The sequence below is a fragment of the Apiospora marii genome (assembly GCF_038362585.1).
Source record: "Apiospora marii strain CBS 49790 chromosome Unknown utg000003l_segment0_segment0, whole genome shotgun sequence".
Taxonomy (NCBI): domain Eukaryota; kingdom Fungi; phylum Ascomycota; class Sordariomycetes; order Amphisphaeriales; family Apiosporaceae; genus Apiospora; species Apiospora marii.
The window spans coordinates 3,685,299-3,707,358 of NW_027117374.1; the positions used below are offsets into that span (position 1 = coordinate 3,685,299).

The window sequence follows — 22,060 nt, forward strand, 5'->3', positions numbered from 1 at the left end:
ATAGATGCCTTGCAGCAGCAGCTCTGTATTTAGCCTCGCCAAAAAAGAAAACGCCATCTTTCAGCAACAACAACAAAAGCATCTGCCGCATTACTCTGCCCTGCCATTTCTCATTCGCCGTATAAAGAAGGGACTTCGGACTCTCATTAATCGCCCAACGTTCGAACCAGGTCGAGCTCGCATTGCTCCCGAACCATGCCATCCGACCTGTCGGCCTACCTAGCGACACGCTACCTAACCGCCGACCCCAAACCCTCATCCAAGAAGCGGAAGCGCAAGCAAGATCTGAACGCAGGCCTGATCATCGCCGACGACGAAGAGACCGGCTGGTCGCGGACGGCCCAAGGCGAAGAAGACGACGATGGGGAGGGCGGCGGCGGCGGGCCCGCGACCGTAGCCGGCACCTCGGCCGAGTTCCGCAAGGCCAAGAAGTCCGGCTGGAAGGTCCTGGGGGCGCCGATCCCCTCCGCATCCGAACAGAAACAGAACAACGCTGACGCGGCGGCCGCCGATGCGATCCTGGCCTCGGCGGCGCAGGAGTCGGCCGAGACGGGCGGCGGCGAGAACGGCGACGACGGCAACGCGCCCGCCGTCGTGACCATGTCGGACGGCACGCACGCGGGCCTGCAGTCGGCGGCGGCGGTATCGGCACAGCTGGAGAAGCGGCGCAGGATGGAGCGCGAGGCCTACGAGCGCGACAACCCGCACGCCAAGGAGGCCGAGACGGTATACCGCGACGCGACGGGGCGGCGCGTGGATGTCAGCATGAAGCGGGCGGAGGCGCGACGGCTGGCGGCGGAGGCGGCAGCCAAGGAGCAGGCCAAGAAGGATGCGCTCCGGGGCGAGGTGCAGCAGGAAGAGGCGCGCCGCCGCCGCGACGAGCTCGACGACGTCCGCATCAAAGGCGTTGCCCGCCACGCCGACGACGAGGACATGAATGCCGAGCTCAAGGCCCAGTCACGGTGGGGCGACACCATGGCTGACTTTGTCGGCAAGTCGGACGGTGGTGGCGGTGGCTCGGGGGCGATGGTCAAAACAGGGGTTAGCAAGAAGAAGACCAAGGATCGACGGCCGTTGTACCAAGGTGCGGCGCCGCCGAATCGATACGGCATCAAACCGGGTTACAGATGGGATGGCGTGGACAGGGGCAACGGGTTCGAGACCGAGAGGTTTAAGGCCATCAACCGAGTAACGCGGAATAAGGATCTTGATTATAATTGGCAGATGGACGAGTAAAAGCACTGTCAGTAATACCAGGAGGCAGTGGGCAAGTTTGCATTTAATGGATATACCCCTTTTTGAGCGCATCTTTATCCTCATTTCATAGTGTATCGTATTCGATGCACCGTACACACCAACACGCTTCCGAATCAATCTTGAAATAAAGAGGGCAAAGCTTACTTTGAAGTTTGATATCACGCCCTCCCATATATGATCTATGAGGCCCCGAAGGCGGTGATGAGTACACGAAGCAAACGATAAAATCATGTATGATTGATTAGCAATGCGATCTTAGCTAGTGCATGCGGGACTATGTGTTTATACAGAACTTCTATTGACCACACCAAAACTCAGAGAATTGTCATGGCCTCTGGCGAAGCCATCCAAGAGGAACTTGTTCGGCCGTGACCTAAACCTTCCTGGAAAGAAGTTTGGTCTTGGAATCATACTTAGTATTCTCCTTGACAAGCTTGATCCAGAGATTTCTTGCCATCTGCCCAGGCTTGTCGCCAACACGCCTGTCAAACTTGCGCAGGAGCTGGGCAATACTAATACCCTGGGGAGGAATATGCTCGATAATATCGGCCCCCGTGACAGGCTCCATAGGCGAAGTTGCTGAGGGTGGGTTGGGACTACCAGCACGTGAACCTGTCGGGGTACCCTTGGGGTGGGTGCCAATGCTGAGTTGGTTCTTCTTCTTCTTCTTGATACCGCCTGCGCCGTCAGACATATCTCCTCCCGTGGCCTCGCCGTCACTGGTGGAACCTGCGAGGTGCGATGGGTTGCCGACCATCAGGGGAGTTGAGCTGCGGCTCCCGGTAAGGGAAGATGAACTCGGGCCGGTCTTGGCCTTCTTCTTTCGTGTCGACTCGGTGCCACTAGAGTCCGAGACACCGGGTGAGCCAGCACGCTTCAAGGACTTGCCCTTCTTCCCGGACTCGACCGCAACCTTCTTAGCATGCACCGCGTCGCTGCCCTTGTAAGCACCGCTCTTGTCCTTGTCCTTGCCGTCCTTATCTTTCCCGTCCTTGTCTTTGCCATCCTTATCCTTTCCGTCCTTATCCTCTTCCTTCTTGACATCATCATCGTCACTGTCTGAATCGGAGTCGCTCTGGTCCAACGTGTGAGCATAATTCTCCTCGATTCCAGAAAATTGAAAGGGGCAAGGAAACAATAATACTTACGGAGCTAGCGAAGGGATCCCTCTCCCTCTCGGAATCATCACTGTCGTACTGGAATTGCTTGTCGCGTCTCTTGAGGGCCTTCTTCAAATCTTTGCCCAGCAGCTTCCTTTCCAGCTCTTCCTTCTTCTCCTTGGCCTCTTCATTGTCAACCTCACGCTCATCTGCGTCGCCAAACAGATTAGCGCCAAGCTGCTCGCGACGGACCCGATCTTTGCTGTCTTTCGCATCTTCATCGCGGTCTGGTTCAAAACCTGCGGTCTCATCATCATCCTGGAATTCGTCGCCGGATACGTCGAGCTCGTTGTGGTCTTGAACCTCACGACGGGAAACAGAGCGGAAGGTAGCACTCTCCTGCTTGACATTCGGGCCGCCATTGACAATCCGACGGGACTCGACCATAGCTTGTTCGCTCCTCTCACGCTGAGCATCTCTCATAGCCCACCGAGAAACAGGTGCCTTCTTGCTCATTACTTTTTCGGCCTCCTCGATACTCAGCGCGTTCACATTGGCCCGTTTAGACACGAACTTGTACCATTTCTCTAATGGAATCATCTGGCAGACTCCATTCTGCATGACCAGGGCAAACTTGGCATCTGAGAGAGGTGCCTCATATTGGCCCACCCACACGTGCTTGCCATCAGCGTCCTCCAAGTGCCATGGAAGAGCTTCTTCGTAGCGAATTTCATTCTCCTTCTTCTGCTTCTCGGTTCGAGCTCCGTAGTGTACCTGTGTTCCTGGCTTCTTCTGCTTGTTCTCCTTTGGGTTCTTCTTCGGTGCAGTGTCCTTCATCACGGGCGCCTTCATGGCATCGTCGACCGCGCGCTGTGCGTCTCGTTCTGCCTTGAGTTGTGCCAGCTTCTCGGATTCCTCGGTCTGCTCAGGTGTAAACTCTACCACCTCCTCTTTGACTTCGCGACCAGGCGGGGGCTGTCTCGGGTCCCGTCGGTGTAGGGTAACGGGTCGGACGAAATCGTTCTGGTTTGAGGGATCCAGGCCGCCTTGATCCTTCACTCTCTGGTGCGGAGGAGCAAGTCGCATGACGTGGCGGCGCTGACCGTCCTTCGAACCCTTCTTACTCAAGACCAGAGAAAACTCTTCGCAACCGGGAGGCGCAGGTGTTGACCACCCGCCGAAATTGCTTCGCGCAGCTTCGATTTGTGCCATTGTTGGTATTCCACGAGGCTGGACCATCTTCTCAGGCGCCACTTTCGAGGGAGTAGCAGTGTTTTTGGAGTTGGCGTGCATTGGCGTCCCTGGGGCATGAACACCTGCCGGGCGCGGCTTTGGTTTCTGTCGCGGGACGAGCGGGTTTCCCACAGGCTTCCGCTTGCGAAGAGGCGCTGCTCCCGTCGGAGGAGTTGGGCCTTGGCCATTAGGACCACCTGGGGGTAGAGCGCTCATGATGAACGACTACTTTTCCAAGCTGGCTATGCAACTCTAGAAGCGTGTAATTGAATCGAGGATGTCGCCGAGTTATTGGGAGGAACACTGGAAGCCCTGGATCATCGAGGGCGCACGTGCATTTACAAATAAGGCGCGGATCTGGAATGAGCCAGATAGTATAAATGTAAGAAGAATGTAATGTCGGTAAACCAAACTGCTTAGAGAAGGGCGAGGGCCTTCGGCGACGCGAGGCAAAGGGCTGCTTTTGTGGTTGCCGGGTCGCGGCAAGATGTATTCAACTGCAGGCGACGCCAAAGGCAAAGTAGAAGCACTGGGAGGAGAGTTGTAGATGCGCCCGGCGACGAGACGACAAAGATGGTGAGACGTGATCAGGATGGAGTTTGCCTAATGAATGCGGCCAACGTTGATTGATGCTGCATGACAAAGAAAACAGCCAGTGCCAGGCATGGGGGAGCCGCAGTAGCCTAGCCTCAAAGACTGGAATTGGTCCTGCTAAACCGGGGGGAGCTTGAGACGTCAGCGGATACCTTTGGCAGCTTCAATGGCAGGTACCTGTAAAGAGCACCGCCGGCTGTGCTCAGGTGGAAAAGTGCAGAAGCCAGTACTTTCTGTTCAAGTAGCTCCATCATCCCTAGAGCCAGGTACCCCACATCTGGTTTGAAGTGGCCTGATTGGACGTCCCAGAGAAATCCAGCAGCTGTTAAGGTTGACCCAACCTAGCTCTATCCAATTCTAGCTGCAAAAAGAGCATGGTAGCTGCTGACCATAAATACAGCTTCAACTACAAGTGTGCACCAGACAGATGCCACCACTGTCTAGATGCTCATATTCCCCCCGAGTTAATTGATCTTCATTCTGGCTGATCGACTATCTCCGGTACCCTCGGTGGAAATGACCGCAAAGTGAAACACGATCTGGAATCAGTGTGGCCTGACTGGCTATCCTCAACCCCATGCCAGTCTAATCCACCATCTCAAGTATTCCTATTTCTTCTTGAGTTCATCCCTGGGAGCTGCTCGATACTCCTCCAACAAACAGACAACCTCATGGCAAGCGACAAGATGGAGTCCCATCCGAGTCGCGGACAGTCTTCGCGAAAACGGCCTAACCAAGCCCAGCGAAGACAGATGACTTCTCAGTTGTCTATCGACATTGACCCAAGGGCTACTGAACCTCAGTTCTCGGCCCCCCGAGGTCCAAGCGGTGGTGCCGCTTCTCATTATCATCATCCACAACCCCAATCAGGAGCTGCTCGTGGTGGTTACCATGACCGGGGCCAGTCGCATCCACCAGTACATAACCGACCGTTTCCGCCTCAGCAGCAGCTGCATCAACCCCGTCAGGGCTTTGGCCATAGATCGTTAGTCTCTCCTACTTATGGCCAGCCTACACAGCAGAACCATTGGAACAACCACCCTGCCGCGAAGGATCCAGCCATTATCTCAGCAGAGGCTTTTGTGCCCAGATCACATCATCAAGGATCCCTCTACAACGCTCCTGGTTATCGCCAATACAATGTTCGGCGGGAAGAGCTAGATGCTCAGTCCTCGTTTCTCGAACAGTTATGCATTGCCGTAGTCGGCGATGCTGAGATCGAGCTTAGCGAGATTGCGGAAAAGGAAAAGTTTCGCGTACAGGTTGAGGAGATCTGCCGCGCTGTCATTGATGCTCATGAGATCGAGAACAAGAATGCCTCGTGGGCCGGCCCTCAAAGTGTTCAACTCAAATGTTTCGGCAGTCTTTCCTCTGGATTTGCTACCAAAACAGCCGATATGGACCTTGGTCTCCTATCGTCATCATCACTGCATTCCCCTGACACGCCAGACTCGCCTGTACCCCGGCTTCTGGAGAAAGCTTTACTCGACGCTGGATTTGGAGCTCGTTTGTTAACTCGAACCCGCGTGCCTATCATCAAACTCTGTGAAAAGCCTACAGACAAGCTCCGCTCGGATCTTCTAGAAGAACGAGCCAAGTGGGAAAAGGGATTAATCGATGGTGAAAGCGCCGATGCCGAGGACGACCCCGGTGCTGATGATGCTGGCCTTCGAGAACAGGCAAATGCTACTTCGGGAGGCGCCAATGGTCATTCCAATGGCTCGCCGGAAATGGCCACAAGCGAATCCCTTCAACAAAACCCATCTGACTCCCTCGCCTCCCTGAAACAGTCCGACAACCAATCTCTAGCAGGCTATCATAGCTTGGCCAAGAAGGTATTGCGCCGTTTGAACGGACGAGATCTCACACATTCAAATATCGATGACTTTGAGGATGCGGATTTCATGCTCCTGGATGATCTGTGCATTGCGTTTGTTAATGGTCTCCACGACGAAGAACTCAGGGAGCGCGTGCGCAACTGCCACGCCTTTTCACCAGGCAAACACGTGGCAAACTTCAAAAGTCTACAGGGGGTGTTCAATCTGGTAGTAGGCGAGCGTTTCGTCCTGCTTCACAACCGAGGGTTCGCGTTTCCGGCCGGCAGCGTTGCTGAAGAAACATACCTGAAGCACTTCAACCATTGGATGCATCTTCGTGATACCCGAACTTTCGGCAGTGATCCATTGTTGCTAAGCAGGGATCTGCACATTGCGGTTGAGAGACTTCGTCAAGTTCCAGGGCTCCAGCTTATGCTGCTGCAACAAGATCAATACGACTCGCCCACCACTTATCATTTGCGGGCTGCAAAAATTACAGAAGGACTACTCCCAAGGAATGCCACCCAAACTCAGGAGAACGCTATCATACCCAAGTTGCCAGGATATTACATCTCCGGTATTTGGGATGCGGATATCCGGCGTGAGCTTGAGGCATTTGCACAATCGAATCCCTCGTCAAGCTTCAGGGAAATTGCACGCAAGCACAAGTGTCTCCATCTCGCTTCTCAATACTCCAAGGCCTTGGACAATGGCCAGTACAACAAGCAGGACATTCCGGCCGTGGCAGACTACATCAGCTTCCTGCGCGGCGATGCAGGTGATCAGATCCCGGAGAAGCTGGTTTCAACAATCCGCGCGCTGCCTGACCCTTCCCGCATGCAGGTAAATCGACCAAGAGATCGATATCACGACAAACTCGAGTTCCCCAAGTCTGGGGTTGGTGTGCAGTGCGATATCAACTTTTCTGCCCACCTTGCCCTCCAGAATACCTTGCTACTTCGGTGTTACTCCTATTGCGATTCTCGCGTGCGGCCGCTTGTCTTGTTTGTCAAACACTGGGCCAAGGCAAGGGGCATAAACACACCGTATCGAGGAACCCTGAGCAGCTATGGGTATGTGCTGATGGTGATACATTATCTCGTCAACGTTGCTCATCCTTTTGTTTGCCCCAACCTCCAACTTCTGGCGCCGCCAGACCCGGACCTTCCTCCGGAGGCCCTCGAAGGCATTACAGTATGCAAGGGCCGCAACGTTCGTTTCTGGCGAGATGAACAAGCAATTTTGCGAATGGCACAGCAAGGTGCAATTAACCGAAACAGGGAATCTCTCGGCTTCCTCCTTCGAGGCTTCTTTGAATACTACGCCCAAAACAACATGATGAGCGCCACTCCCAAGAGAGGGTTTGACTGGGGCCGGGACGTGATAAGCCTGCGGACTCCGGATGGCCTCCTAAGCAAGCATGAGAAGGGTTGGATTTCCGCAAAGACCGTCCTCCAGGTTCAAGGCGGAGCACCACCGACCCCTACCGAAGTAGACCTGTCACGGAACCCAGCTTCGCCAGCGCCCGATTCCCCTTTCACTCCCAACCAGGACCCGAGAACACCCATCTCTCCGGTTATACCAACCAAGACCGATGCAAACGCCAAGCCCAAAGATTTCAAGGAAATCCGCCATCGGTACTTGTTTGCTATCGAGGATCCCTTCGAGCTAGAGCACAATGTTGCTCGAACGGTGACCCACAACGGAATCGTGTCGATCCGCGATGAGTTCCGCCGCGCATGGCGCATCATCAAGTCAGCTGGCAAGTTCCCGCCCTCCGAGAACATACTTGAAGATGCGAAACTGCATAGCGAGCTTCTAGGCGGGAAACAATTTGACGACCTTCTCAATGAGCTTCACGGTCTCAATTTGAATGAGTAATACGGACGAGGGGGCGTGATACCAAGGGTGGCGTAGCTGATATGAGTATCGTTGTGGCTTTTATGATTTAGGCTGAAGGTGGACAACCTACGAGTCTCACGAGGATGGGAATGCTAGTGATTCGAGAGCATTACACAAGAGTTATAATGTTGCTTATATTGCCTATGTAGCATGTCAGGTGCAGCCATAGGACATCAGGAAACTAAAAAGGGGTGAAATGATAATGGAACATGTTGATTTAAACCATTTGTAGAAAGCATTGATGTCATGTAGGTGCCGAATAGGGGATAAGCCTCTCCCCTACCCGTCCGCATCATATAACACACACTTCTCTCCGCCATCCCCACTGCCACACCGGCCTGTCCATTATTAGCATAATGTTTATTTCAATAAATATGATTAAGTTTATCCAATGAGATTAACTGGCCTGTTGAATAGCATTTCTTTTCCGTTGGACCTGATATCCAATCCAATTGTTCACGGGGGGCATCATATTGAGAGCTGGGGATTTGTCATCATTGGTGCTTCTTCTATTATCTCAATATCCATATCGTGTCCGAACCTGTGGACTACATGAATAAACAATCCTACTGAACGTCCTTTCCCCAATCTTACCCACCCCCCTCCAAGCGATTACGACTTAGGATTACTGCCCAGAAAGCGTCGAAGCTTTTCAATGTTACAACCATGCAGTCGAGGGACAGGCGGCAAGACCGCCGATGAGAACTCTTTTCTCCAAGGGTGTTGCCAAGTCTGCTTGGCCGAGGTGGCCTTGGGTGCATTTACATACTTTGCTGTTGCTTCGACTGTGATTCGTGGGTACTTGAACTCCCAGGCGTCGTAATCATTCGGCGTCATGGGCTGGAAGTGACAGCCGTTGGTGAAGCAGAGGAAGACATGGCGGCTGTTGTAGACGCCGCGTACGTTGGTCTCGGTGGTGACCCCATTCTCCAGTGTGAAGATGACGACACATATGTTATACAAATCTGCCGTGACCTGACTGATCACGGCGGGTGTCCAGGCGTGTGCAAGATGTAAGAGCTGCCAGATGTTGGCCTTGAACGTTGCGCCGTCTACTGAAGAAGTGTCAAAGAATCGGGCATTCAGGTGGCCGTGGTAGAGTTCATATCGTGGGTGTTGCGGTTGAGATAACACGTAGTGCAGGTATCCCAGGTGCTCAGCCTTCACCACGTCCCAGTGCTCATCGCTACCGTACAGACAGAACGCAGCACTGCGCCAGTAGCAGTCTCCGTCGGGTTCTTGCGCCGGCATGTTCCGGTGTACGATGAACTCGACGTCCTCAACGAGCGGGAATCCCTTGAGTAATTGGTAGGATCCGCTACTCGTCCAGTTTGACATGGCCGCTTTGTCGTCAACGGGAGCCGGGCTGCCCCATGAGGTCTTTTGAAGGGTATCTGTAGCTAAAGGGATGGGGTCCCTCCAGTGCTTCGATCTGATATCGGTCCTATATTTATCTTGATGGAGGCGAAGACCGAAGATGGGTGAGGGATATTCGCCGATGCCAGTCTGCCTATCCTGGTATCGAAGCAAGGTGCGCGTGCGAGTTGCACTGGTGGTAGCCTCCTGGATGCCGTAAAACTCGACCTTCTCAAGAGCTTCCTCGTAATTATCTGACCCGCCTGCGTCTCCGAGGCCACCCAAGTTTCCGTAAACAAAGTCATTGCCGTATCTTGATCCTCCAGTCCGCCAGTTTCCCTCGTGAGGCATCTCCACCATGGAAACGTCGTCGTCATTATCATCATCTACCAACGAGACGACCTGGGACTTGGATGGCCGAGGGACGCTGGAACGAACGCCATTATGGGTCTTGCTTGGCGATGGGAGGTAGGAAGCCGTTCCGAATCTTGACTTCGAGGGAGTCTTCGTCGGTTCCTTACGTAAGCGACACTTGACTGTAATCACATCGGCGGAGGGTACGAAGGGCCTAACCCGACGAATGTATTCCAGATCTTTCTTGTAGACCTCGTCGCTCGAAGGGAACGTCTTGGGGATAGGATCAGTTTGGACGCCGGCGTTGGAGTTCATTGGTTCCGTCTGAATGGCAACTTCATTGGAAGCTGGCAGGAAAGTTTGCGTCGAAGCGATGGGACCTGGAATGACTTCCGTCTGGATCTTGGACGACCTCACCACCTTGATAACACGTTGGGTATTAGTGGCAGCATCAACACCCTTGGGCTTGATGTCCTCTGCCTTCGGTTCGGGCAAGTACAGATGCGACGAGGCGACCTCGGATTGTAGGTACTCAAATGCCTCGGGTGTCAGCAGGCCCTTGTTCGCGGTCTTGATCTGAGCCAACGTAGCTTTGAGGTCCTTATGCAATTCATCAGGATCATCTTCTTGGCCCGTCTTGACCTCGATTACCTCTTGGACCTGTGATTCGTACTGCTCAACAGTCAAACGTTCCTGCTCAAGACGATGGAATTCTTCGACAGTTGGCAGCCTGCCTTCGCTGACCTCACTTAGTGGACTGCTAAAGCCAGTAGCCGTAGCATCAATATCACTAACGGTGTCGTCTTCATCGACCTCGGAGTGCTCGGAATGGGTTTCAAAGCATATGCGACGCTTGTGGTGAGGAGATCTGCTAGGCAACTGAGTGTCTGCAAACTTGCGTTTGGTGCCTACGGGCGAGGAGCTCTCGACGGATTCTGAGGCCATGTTGACTTGCTGATTCTCACACCGAGATGCTGATTTATGTGTCAATTGGGGGAAGGTAAACGATTTACTGGTGCCAACGAGTGATGGGTCTGGTTCCAGGTTGGCCTGCAACTTGAGAACAAGAGAAGTTGAGATGCAATGTGTGAAACCTCAGCGTGCAAGAGTGAAGAGTTGAGGTTGGTTTGGAGACGATGAATGCATGAAATGGAAGGCAAGATGGGATCAAGAAGATGCAAGACATTTAATCAATTTTCTCCTTCAGGGCCAAACTGGGGAGTGATTGCAGAGATTTGCTCCGTCGACTGATTATCCCCATGAACTGAGGTTGGGATTGTTGTCAAGAACTTCAGTTCACGTAGGTCCATTGAACCTCATGCCCAACCTCTTTTCCTTCCAGCAGGATAAGAGGGTGGTTTGCTCCGATGGACTCAGGTACATGCATTGGAAGTCATTGTCTGGCTAAGTATTGCCTTATCAGATCGGATGGGGGCTCCTTCCTCGTGCCGTATTTGATCGATGCATTATGCATTTGTCAATTACACTGCTGATTACAATCCGACTACTGTTGGTCCTGCCTCAACCGGTCACTTTGATTCCTGTAGACTGTACACCTCATACACAACCTTGCATCAATATGCTGATGTTACTTACATTCCATTGGTAGATTTCCCTGCCTATCCCCTTATGTGCCAGGAATTGAACGATGCTACAGTCCTTCCAGCCCTGCCCCTTTGTGACTTTGTCCCATTCATTTACCCCATGCAGGTTTTATCTATGCCCGTCCAGCACTCACCCACCATACAGTTTTTCATGGTCCTTTACCCCCTCACCATGTATTGTGGATATGGGGGACTGCATCGTACAAAGCACCGAATCATCTCTCCAGTGCAGCAATAAGTTCGCTTTACACATGAACCAAGTGTGCCAGGAAAATGACCCGTGATGACGGATGGCGACAGAACTCTGACGATGAACGTCAGTGATGGGCTGCTTTCCCTAATGAATATATCTATACATCTTTCAATCGCTCCATGATTATCCAAAACAGTTAATCAACCCTCAATCACCAACCTCAGCAACTACGCCATACTTTACCTACACCAGTTCGTAGGTAACCGCTCCAAGGACACCGAACCCGAGCAAGCTGTCAATACTGCATAAGAATCACAAAGGACCAAGTAAACCAGTCCTCTACTACCCTGAGTCACCTGAAGTCTTTCCCTTTTCCCTCGTCAATGTGGGTGAAGCCTTACCCCCTTCCGTCGCCAGCTATCCCTTTTTGGCAACAACCTCACTTCCCCGTTGAGGCCAACACTCTCGTACCTCCTCAACTCCAGCACCTACCGCCTGACCCCAGCTATCGCTTCTGTTGTTAACGGAGCTTTATCGTAGTGAGGGTCTAATCGATGAGGAAGGGAGAGTGAGAAAGTATGCCTCTTGGGGCGGACTGGGTAAGTGAGGAGAATATATAACGAGCCCTCACGTTTAACGGTCAGCAACCACAAAATACTGGTCACCTAGATGACTTGTGCTACTGGTAATAATATGTTACATACAATGAACCTGCTTTAGCGTCCATGGATTGCGCTTGCAATCTACATACATACTAAACACCCTCGCCATGATGAGGCGCAGGCCCTACGTTGATTACCTTGGGCCGAGTACAGATTCTTCCAGCAGTCGCTTGTTATCTTTGTACCTACCTATCATGCCACGCAATTGAGCCAAGATGCAATTCCAATTTTAGCCCGAACCACTGCGGCTGGCGATAGACACTTGCCGAGCCGTCACTAACTACCTAATGTAATTTGGCCGAGTCCTCTGGAGGAGTTCCTTCTCACCCACTGCTTTCCAGACACAGATCTACAGGAAGTAAATCTCCAAGCCGGCTTATTGTTTTACGCACGCACGTTTTCATGAGGGCTTTGTCTATACCCAATGTACAATATACTGTTCTATACTGAAGCCGCTCCCTACACCGCAAGTACTTGGCCGGCAGCCACATTGGCGAGGACTTGTTCAGCTACGCGGAAACCGGCTGATCTTTGCGCCTCGCTCAATGCTTGGCTTAATTGAGTTTCGTTTCCATATGGCCTCAGCTGAAAAGTGGGCGTCGCTTGGTAGACAAACTTGCTGGGGATGGCTCAAGTTGCATTTCGTAGTCGTCCTAGGCGTGCTTTTTAGCACGTAGACTAGAGAAGTAGCATTTACCGCCACCGGGACACTGGAATAAGTAGGAATAGTCGCTTGTATGGGAAGCAATAGGCATCCAAAGACTGTGCCACCATTCAGGACAAAGTCTAGACCTATCCCCAGAGTCGAAGGGGGTGGGCTGCGCGTGTATATATACCTCGTAGCTAGGTACCCAATTGTTGACCTTGCCATTTCTTCTGCTTATCGTATACCCATCTGGCGAATTTTCCAGGAGTCATGCCCCAGTGTCACCCATACCCGTGAGAGAAAACACATTGAGATAAGGCTCAGTTTCGCAGAAGCCCTGGTGCTAGCTCAGCCCTCACCATGACTACCCTTGTTTACTTGAGCGCTGTGTTCTCCGTGGTCCTGTATATCGTTTACCTGCGCCTCCTGCCGCGGCCTCTGCCTGGGATACCGCACCACAAGCACTCGGCCCAGCGGCTCTTCGGCGACCTGCCCGACTACGTCGCCTCGTACCGGAAGTATGGCGAATTCTACCAGTACCGGCACGAGAGTGTCAAGCGACTGGGATTTCCCATGTACCAATTCTTCATGACCCCGCTGTCCCGGCCGCTGGTGGTGCTCGAAGACCCGCGCGAGGTCGAGGATATTTGCCTGCGGCGCAACCGCGAGTTCGACCGGGCCCCCTTCACCTCCAACATCCTCGGCACCGTCATGCCCCACTCCAGCATCGTCAAGAAGACGGGCGCCGCCTGGCGGGCCCAGCGCAAGCCCTGGCTCGGTGTCATGGCCCCGGACTTCCTTCGCCGCGTCGTCGGGCCCAGTCTTCACGAGGCGGCCTTGGATTTGGTGGAATTGTGGCGGGTCAAGGCGGTGGCGTCGTCTCTCCCGAGTGACAGAACTGACGGCGGCATTGTTGACATCCTGAACGATTTCGATACTGCTGCCCTTGACGCCATTTGGGTAGCTATTCTTGGCGAGAAGCTCAACGGGCTAAAAGACCAGATCAATATCATCTGTTCGACTGAAGAATCCCCTACCAATGCGAGTGCGGAAAAACAGGAGACCAAGGGTGGTGACGATGAACAGAAAGCCAACAGCATCGACATGCAGAACACCATGCGATATATGAACCATGCCGCCCTCTCGTATAGAACCTTCAAGTTCCCGCCCCTACAGCTCTGGCTCATGAAGCGAGGCGCCGAGTTCCAGCGGTTCAATGACCTCAAGAACCGGCAGATCCAGCGCATCATGCAGAGCTCCATCGCCAAGTTCCAAAACGCCCTCGCGCGGGGGGTCGAGGCCCCCGACAGCTGCGCCATGGACCTAGTCCTGCGCCGTGAGGTCCAGGACGCCCACAAGGCCGGCGTGCCCCTGCGCGATCTTGCGGCCGACGTCGACCTGCGCGACGAGATTTTCCTCTTACTCTGGGCCGGTCACGATACCACCTCTAACACGCTTTCGTGGTGGGTTAAGTACATGAGCCGCTACCAAGGGGCCCAAGCCAAACTTCGCGACTCCCTCGAAAAGGCATTCCCCGTGGTCCAAGATGGCCAGTTGCCAACAGTCGAGGCGATCCTCGACGCTGACATACCCTACCTGGACGCGGCCATGGAGGAGACCCTCCGGATTTCGTCCATCAGCACGGTGGCGCGGCAGGCCGTCGTCGACACCGAGATCCTGGGCTGTAAGATCCCCAAGGGCACGCAGATCGCCACGCAGAACCTCCTCTATGAACGACCCGTCGCCGTGCCCGAGGAATCGCGCAGCGAAACTAGCCGCGCCGCCCACAGCGCGAAGCGAACCCGCGGCGGCTATGACGGCCCCGCGGGAGACGACCTGAAAGACTTCGTGCCAGAGCGCTGGCTCGTCCCGGGCGACAAGGACGGCCAGATGGTTTTCGATGCCTACGCTCTGCCGCGGACCGCGTTTGGTGACGGACCCAGAGGGTGCTTTGGTAAGTGAGCTCAAACGACCTCTACTAAATCTTTTATTCGTCTGTTTGTTTTATTTTGAGATCATTTGACTAACCTTCTGGCTTCTCTATCGCCGCCGCGACACAACAGGACGTAGACTGGCGATGCATGAGCTTAAGATTATGATGACGTTGACGACGCTGTGCTTCAATTTCGCGACCCTACCGGAGCATCTTGATAGCATGCGTGCGAGCGAGACGTTGTTCAGGAAGCCGGTCGGCTGTTACGCGCATCTCGAAGTCTTGCGGGAGGCCAGCAGACCGTGTCGCTGAAATAAGGGGGGAAACGAGGGCAAGCCAAGACTGCCAGATTATTAACCGAAAATCGTATTTAACAAACTAAGAATTATACGAATGACACCAAGTTATCTCTGATATGCAGAGTACGGCATAACAAAGTGGAAGCAACGCTTTCGCTACTAAGGGGATGTCAAGATGTGCGAAGTTTTCTCTTGCCTATCAACCATCGCCCCGAGGGACGCGATCTGTGATCTGATTGATAGGCCTTCTTTAGTCGCTTAAGAATAATTGATCTACCAACGGTCCGTTCAGAAGCTCGTCCTAGAGGGACTAGAGCCCTGGCTCTCCGAAGAGAGCAACGCTGGGGGAGGGAATAGGGGGTTCGTAACCATATATAAGATCACTTTGTCATGATTCTGCACATGAACATACCTCACCAGAAGAAAGTCATATGGTATCTGATTGGGTCATAGTCTAGTGCCCTAATCCATATCCTCGTAGCTGGGCCATATTTTAAGCCGCCCGAAACGCCTCGCAAAGTTGTGTCATAGTCGTTCATGGAATCACATAAGTTGTACAAGAAGCTTCCAAGACAATGTCTTGTTGCTAACTCATGACGGCTCAAGAGCTCAGTCTGCAATGTGCTGGAACAGCGGCGAGATGGATTCGCCGTAGTGGTTCCTTCGAATGGCCTCGGAAAGTAAGAAGGAAAGGTCGAGAATGACCAACTTACTCGTGTTCTTGGCTTTGTCCTCACTGATGGGGAAGCTGTTGGTGACGATAATCTGGTCGATACACTCGCAGGCTTGGAGTTGCTCGAGACAGTCGCCACCAAAGACACCGTGGGTTGCCATGCAGTACACCTTGTTGGCGTGACCTCGCTTGACCACAGTCTCAGCCGCGGCGATCCAAGAGCCAGGCTTGTCAATCATGTCGTCGACAATGAAGACTGGTCGATCCTTGACATCGCCAACCAGAGTGATCATGTGTTCCATGCTGGGGTCCTTCAACTTGTCATCTTCTTCGTCAGACGAGACATCCGCGTCGCCCGATCCACCCAGAGCATGCGGCTCCGGTGCGAAGTACGACGATGCATGCGACATAGCCATCGGGTCATCAGCCTCTGTCTTTTCAGAATGCTGGCTGCCTTCCCCTCCGGCATCTGACTGATTGGCCGAAGGATAGTCGTCAGGCACGATATGGCCTTGCACCAATCGGCCGTGAGTTACGACCTGAGCACGCACGTCGTTGAAGTTCTGGCTCTCCTCCTCATTCAGCTCATCGATGGGCGAGGCCGGAGTCGGGGCTTGCACCGTTCTCGTGCGCATGAGCGGCGGACCATTAGACCGCCGAGGGGATCCTTGCGCATCGGCAATGACGCGTGATGATCTGGGAGGGGTGGTGTCGGCATCCTTGGATTGACTTGTCTCGGCTTCTTCACCCATCAGGGCTTGCGAGAGCCGCTGGGTGCCATTGACAAGAGGGGCGGGTCGGTCGAGCCCATCGAGATGGTTCATGATCATGCTGACCGTCATGTTGGCACCAGCCCGCTTGCGGTCCGTGGTGACAATGCCAAAATTCAGCTTAAGAGCATCGGCCAGTGACGTGACTCGCTTGGTGCCGCCAGCATTCTTGGAGACGACAACGGCCTCCTTCCAATTGGATACGTTCATGCGTATCCAACGGGCTATCAACGGCTCGGCGTGGAGGTTGTCAACAGGGCATTTGAAGAAGCCCTGCATCTGAGAAGCGTGCAGGTCGATCGTGATGACGTGCTTGACGCCAGCAACATGCATCAGATTTGCGAGCATCCGGGCCGTAATGGCGCCTCGGTGAGACTTCTTCTTGGACTGTCGACTGTACGGAAAGTAGGGCAGGACAGCTGCAAGGGCCATCATTAGCAAAGCTGACGCGGGGGCACGGTTCTGGGCACGGTAGGTAGCTTACCAGTGACCTTGTTGGCGGAGCCGCCCTTGCATGCAGATATCATGATGAGCAGCTCCATGATTGTGTCGTTGATCTTGGGACTTCCCGATTGGACAACGAACACATCCTTCTCTCGAACGCTAGTCAAGATCCGTACGCTTGTTTCTCCCTGGGACAAGAAGCCATTGTCAGCGGGAGCGGGAGACGTAGGAGAGACTGCTCGACCAGGAGCTCAAGCAAGACGTACATTTGAGAATTGGGACAAGTCGGCCGAGGCCGGTGACAAGCCCAGGTTCTCACATATTTTGCCCGACAGCGCCGGACACGAAGTGCCCGAGAAGATGAGTGTGTTGCGCATCTTTTCGAGAATGAGGAAGAAAAGATCTTTATTATACGGGCGGCAGGCGAGGGAGCTCCAGGTAAAGGAAAGAAAAACTTGGAGTGGGTCAGCGTGCACGGCCAGTCGTTTGTTCCTTAGCCGAGCGGCGGCCGATGGAGGAGGGAGAAAAAAGAGGGAGAAAAGTATGGGCTTATCAGCGATCAGCAAGGGTTCATCAGCATCAGAGCTTGACCCAGAGCCATTGGAAATTGATAGATACCTCTCAATGGTCCGGCCTCCTCATGATACACGGTGTGTATGGAGGAGAGAGAGAGAGAGAGGCTAACTGCTGAAGACAAACAACATTGAATAGATGGGCAAGTAGGAAAGAGAACCGCATCGGTCGCACATTCGACGTAAACGGACAGAAAGAAAAACCCCGACCTCGGATTGGCTCCAATGGATTAGTAGTAGGACATGTACCTCATACCTAAAGGCAGGTGCATGCGGGCATAATTGCATAATGCCCGCCGGTCAGTAACCCAATTGAGGCTAGGCTCGTTGTATTTACAAATGCCGTACAACTGTTGAAGGGTGAGACTACTACCTAGAGTACTTAAGGCAAGTATACCTAAATGGGAAGGGCATTTTCGCACAGTAGATGCACTTACATATTTTTGATAGAAAACCAGATCCATCCTTATACCACATGGCTTAGTACCAGAGCAGACTTGGGTAGTTATAGTCACCCAGGGAATAACTAGGATTCTCCAACGGACGCACAGCGCATAGGTAGTATTATGGGCATCCCGGGTCTCTCGGCGGCCCTGCGGCCGTATGGGAAGGCCACTACGTTGAGTGGGCAGAGCGTCGTGATCGATGGCCCTGCGCTCGTCCACCGGATATGGGAGGCCGTCATGGCCCAGCAATCTTTGGAAAGCGCTACCCTAGGCCATGTCCCCTATGCCGTATTGGGGGAGGGGTTTGTTAACTGGTTGAACCTGCTTCATGCCGGTAACGTCAAGGTGTAAGTCGTCCTTCTGGCCATTTTTATTAGTTTGGTTATTATGCTACACCCTTCTGGAGTGCGATGTGTGGGTTTGTATCATTATCATTCAAACAAGAAAAGAAATCTCATTGTTCTTACCAGGAGAAAAATTTACTTTGATGGCTTTCTACCGCCTAGGAAGTGGGCCACGCGGAGAGGCCGCCTGATCCGGTCGACCAAGACGATGACAGACACCTCTTCGTACATGTCGTCCGGCGTGAGCAGGCCGAGAGGCAACACGCCCTTCAGCTCCAACATCACGCTGGCGGATTTGGGCCGGGCCGGCACCGGCTCGACGCGGCGGTTTCCCAAACACCCGTTTCTCGTGCCTGCCGTGGCCGAGCTGGTGCGGAACTCGAGGGCATGGAGAGACGTGGTGCAGGTCGTGCCCGGGGAGGCAGACACCTACTGTGCCGAAGACATCCGACAGAACGGGGGTATCGTGCTGACGAGCGACTCGGATCTGCTCATGGAAGATCTCGGCCCGCATGGCTCCGTGGCTTTCTTCTGGGAGATTGGTACCAAGTCGGAAACCGAGGAGACGGACCTTTTCGCACTCACATACTCGGCGCGACAACTGGCCGAGCAACTTGGCCTTCAGGATGCTGGCGGCATACCACGACTGGCCTTCGAAATGACGACCCGGCACACCGGTCTGGACGAGGCGCTGCACTTTGCCAAGGCCAGCGACACCACCGAGGAAATAACAAAGGAGAATTATCAGAAGTTCTTAGAAGAGCACCTGGTTCCACAGGAATACATCTCCGCCGACCACCCAGTTATCTCCCTCCTCACCTCCCTAGACCCGAGGATCTCCGAGCTCGTTATCCAGTCCCTGAACATTGATCTGGCGACCGACGCTGAAAGCTCTGCTTCGACAGACATCGTCACCGCCACCGGACAACCCCGGGGCCCCGACAAGACCTCCATGTTCCTCCCCGTCATGGTAGAGGATAACGCGCGAAAGAGCTCCTGGACCACCAGTGAGTCAGTGCGTCAGCTATGCTACGCCATCGCGCAGCAGCACAAGAAGAAGGAGGGCCCCCACGGTGGCCCGGAGCAGCCGCCGCGTCGCGACGACGTCGTCATCGAGTACCGCACGCTCGAGAGCCCGACCGGCGGGCGCCAGATGAGCCTCCCCAGCCCCGCGGAGACGGAGAGCGGCTGCGCGGAGCTCCTCGCAACCCTCGAACAGATCGAGCTGGGCCTGCCCGGCCGCGAGCTGCTGTGGCTCGCCCTCGCCGTTTACCAGGACGTCGACTGGTCCACGTCCAACGGCCGGCACCCGCTGTCGGTCCAAGTAATGGGCGAGGCCGCCACCCTCTTCCTGAACCCGGAGAATAGCGACGGGCAAGGACAGCAGCAGCAGCAGCAGCCCGGGCAGTACGGTTGGGATGTGCTGCACTTCACGGCACAAGTCCAGACCTCTCTCTACTCCCTGCGGATGCTCCAGCAGGTCCTCGACATCGTGTCAGCTCTGGACGATTCTCCCCTCTCTCAGACCCAAGAGAAGCTTCAGCAGCGGCTCTCGAACCTACCGTTGATCGCGAACTGGCCGACGGCTGAGTCCATCTTTGGCCAGTTGTCTCGGATACAGCGGACTGGGTGTCTCTCTGTCATCTCCAAGATGCTCGACATAGCAGAATTTGAGTTCAAGGCCCCTTCTAAGAATAGAACTTCACAGAACAATCAGAAGAAGGGGCAATCCAGCAGAAAAATGCCACCGCGTTCGCTGGCGGTCAACCCCTTTGCCGTGCTTAGTCCCCAGGCGCAAGAGGAATGATACCCCAAAGAGGGCGAGGCGAGATCACTCGACAAGGAGAGGTAACAGTTCCAGTGGCCACGACGATAGACACATTCTCAATACAGAAATATCAACAGTCCCCGAAGCGCTTATTTTGGTTTGGGGGAATGTGCAAATTGCGTCCCGCCACTAGCATATTACCTTACTATAACTCTTCAACCGTTTGACCCTTTTCCATCGCTCTATCTCTGAACCTTGCCTCCCTAGCTGTCCGGTAATCTATGAGAAATATCCAGAAGCACTGTAGCCCCCTTGTAGCAATAATACGCAGGCACAAGTCTAGCCAAAGGCTAAGCGGCTTTTGAACTCCTCGAACCTATCGTCTACGCGAACACCATTCCAGGTCTCATTTCCCTCCTCGTCTTTACCAAGATCCGGTGGCCCGACCTGTTCGATGGCGAAACTGGCAGCCACACTTCCCCAAGCTGCCGCCTCCTCAAGACCCTTTCCTCGAGCAAGAGCTACCGCGAGACCGCCCAGGAAAGTGTTTCCACCCCCTGTGGGGTCGACAACCTTTTCCTTGTCCGTGTGATATGCAGGTACCCAACGTTCGATGCCGGGGTCGACCTCAATCTCTTCATCGGCCACCATGCCCTCGGGATCTTGCAGCAAGCCGGCAAACAAAGCTTCCATGTCCGTATCGTGCTGCAAGCTACCGTGTAGCATGGCGGACGGCTTCTTGCGCTTTCCAGAATGGCCCGACCGTTTTGTGCGTTTCCGGCCACCGTTCTTGGCAAGATAGCAGCCCTTTTCACCCGCTCTCACTACCAGGGCAAAAGATTGTAGAGGCATAGACCCAAGTAGCTGCTCGCACGCACGTTCAACAGAAGCCGTGCTGATCTCGTCCGTTTCAGGATCTAGACCATTGTCGCCCATGAAGCCGGCAAGTTCTGAGTGGTTTGGGCTACATATATCAACAAGAGGCAGGGTGTTTGTGCAGTTCAGCAGTTCATCGGGGGTACACAAATCGGGGACTGGCTCCCATACGAAAACCGGTTTCGGCAGGTGATTTCCGTCGGGAGTGGTCAAGTCTGCGCGCCGCTCCTTGATTCCCCTCACGAGTTCCTGGCAGCGTAGTGGTGAACATACCATATGGAAGGAACGTGAGGCGAGCAGCTCCGGCGTAAGATCTTGGGCAGTAATGCGTTTCTTGGGGGTAAGGTAATGAAACCCACGGTTCTGATGCTCGTCATAACCATTCCACCCGCGAGTCGTCAGGCGATCTGGTGTTTCCCGTATCAATGCTGCGGTCTCCCAGCTCGAGATGAGTTCGTCCAGGGCGGTTGGGAAGTCCGAGCCCTTGTCGACGATCCACCCGACCGAGGTGGAGAGTGGTGGAGGGGACAAGAGCCGTGCTCCAAGGGCCGAATAGGTGCCCGCACCGCCGATTACGTCTTTTTTGGGCGGTATTGGGGGCAGATACTCAATGTCGTCTAGGAATGTGTCAGCAGATACATAAGTAAGTAGGCAAGCATGTAGTCCCCATATTAGGAAATATAAGAATGTTGAAAGCGGAGCTTGGGGACTTCAGCGTATTGGCGGCGCAACGTCAAGACATGGGGTAATATTGCAAATCTGGAACAAAAGCTCTCCATACTTGTACTTTCTCTACCGGATGGCATTGCAAACTCATGTACTTGGGTGATTCTCCAGTGGCAAGCTCTTTATGAAGGGAAAAGAAAAGAAACAGTCGAGGGCGAGTTTGGCCAAAAGAGGACATGCTCGAGCTGGATAGCGATGAAGAAAGCCTTACCTATGATGAACATGCCCATGGTCACAAATTCTATCCCCTGCGGCTCGAACCCGGCAGGTTCGATGCCGGCCGTCTCCGGGCTGCGCTCACTGGTGTCTGCAGCGGTGTCCATGATGTATCTCCCACCCTAATTCCTTCGCGCAAGGAGGACTAGGGCTTGGCCAAAGACAGGCAGCCAGCCACACCGGCAGATCTGGTGTGCGGGAAAATAGGCCGAGCCCTACAGGAGAGCCAGAGCGGGATTGAGAGTGGTGGTGGGTTGCAAAGTTGGATGTCGGTC

The 22,060-nt window shown here is 53.9% G+C and overlaps 8 protein-coding genes across 8 annotated transcripts; 4 read left to right on the top strand and 4 right to left on the bottom strand.

Annotated features, from left to right (window-relative positions):
* Window positions 1-195: 195 nt before the first annotated feature.
* Window positions 196-1,236, top strand: PG985_004707 (cell cycle control protein (Cwf26); the record flags this gene model as incomplete). The annotated part of the gene is made up of 1 exon (XM_066824476.1): window positions 196-1,236. One exon carries the CDS (start codon window positions 196-198, stop codon window positions 1,234-1,236), a length of 1,041 nt encoding a protein of 346 aa, XP_066687636.1.
* Window positions 1,237-1,630: 394 nt separating this feature from the next.
* Window positions 1,631-3,806, bottom strand: PG985_004708 (Transcription initiation factor IIF subunit alpha; the record flags this gene model as incomplete). Its single annotated transcript, XM_066824477.1, has 2 exons — window positions 1,631-2,332; window positions 2,406-3,806. 2 exons carry the CDS (start codon window positions 3,804-3,806, stop codon window positions 1,631-1,633), a joined length of 2,103 nt encoding a protein of 700 aa, XP_066687637.1.
* Window positions 3,807-4,870: 1,064 nt separating this feature from the next.
* Window positions 4,871-7,882, top strand: PG985_004709 (terpene cyclase atmB; the record flags this gene model as incomplete). The annotated part of the gene is made up of 1 exon (XM_066824478.1): window positions 4,871-7,882. One exon carries the CDS (start codon window positions 4,871-4,873, stop codon window positions 7,880-7,882), a length of 3,012 nt encoding a protein of 1,003 aa, XP_066687638.1.
* A 633-nt stretch (window positions 7,883-8,515) lies between these two features.
* PG985_004710 (uncharacterized protein) lies at window positions 8,516-10,558 on the bottom strand (the record flags this gene model as incomplete). The annotated part of the gene is made up of 1 exon (XM_066824479.1): window positions 8,516-10,558. The coding sequence occupies one exon, from the start codon at window positions 10,556-10,558 to the stop codon at window positions 8,516-8,518; it is 2,043 nt and encodes a 680-aa protein (XP_066687639.1).
* Window positions 10,559-13,078: 2,520 nt separating this feature from the next.
* On the top strand, window positions 13,079-14,906 carry PG985_004711 (cytochrome P450; the record flags this gene model as incomplete). Its single annotated transcript, XM_066824480.1, has 2 exons — window positions 13,079-14,672; window positions 14,782-14,906. Coding segments are annotated over 2 exons (1,719 nt in total), but the record flags the coding sequence as incomplete, so codon positions are not given.
* Window positions 14,907-15,559: 653 nt separating this feature from the next.
* PG985_004712 (Ribose-phosphate diphosphokinase) lies at window positions 15,560-17,214 on the bottom strand (the record flags this gene model as incomplete). Its single annotated transcript, XM_066824481.1, has 3 exons — window positions 15,560-16,812; window positions 16,878-17,025; window positions 17,104-17,214. The coding sequence occupies 3 exons, from the start codon at window positions 17,212-17,214 to the stop codon at window positions 15,560-15,562; spliced, it is 1,512 nt and encodes a 503-aa protein (XP_066687641.1).
* A 761-nt stretch (window positions 17,215-17,975) lies between these two features.
* Window positions 17,976-20,006, top strand: PG985_004713 (DNA replication initiation factor cdc45; the record flags this gene model as incomplete). The annotated part of the gene is made up of 2 exons (XM_066824482.1): window positions 17,976-18,202; window positions 18,362-20,006. 2 exons carry the CDS (start codon window positions 17,976-17,978, stop codon window positions 20,004-20,006), a joined length of 1,872 nt encoding a protein of 623 aa, XP_066687642.1.
* Window positions 20,007-20,306: 300 nt separating this feature from the next.
* Window positions 20,307-21,892, bottom strand: PG985_004714 (PfkB family carbohydrate kinase; the record flags this gene model as incomplete). The annotated part of the gene is made up of 2 exons (XM_066824483.1): window positions 20,307-21,460; window positions 21,781-21,892. The coding sequence occupies 2 exons, from the start codon at window positions 21,890-21,892 to the stop codon at window positions 20,307-20,309; spliced, it is 1,266 nt and encodes a 421-aa protein (XP_066687643.1).
* Window positions 21,893-22,060: the final 168 nt, after the last annotated feature.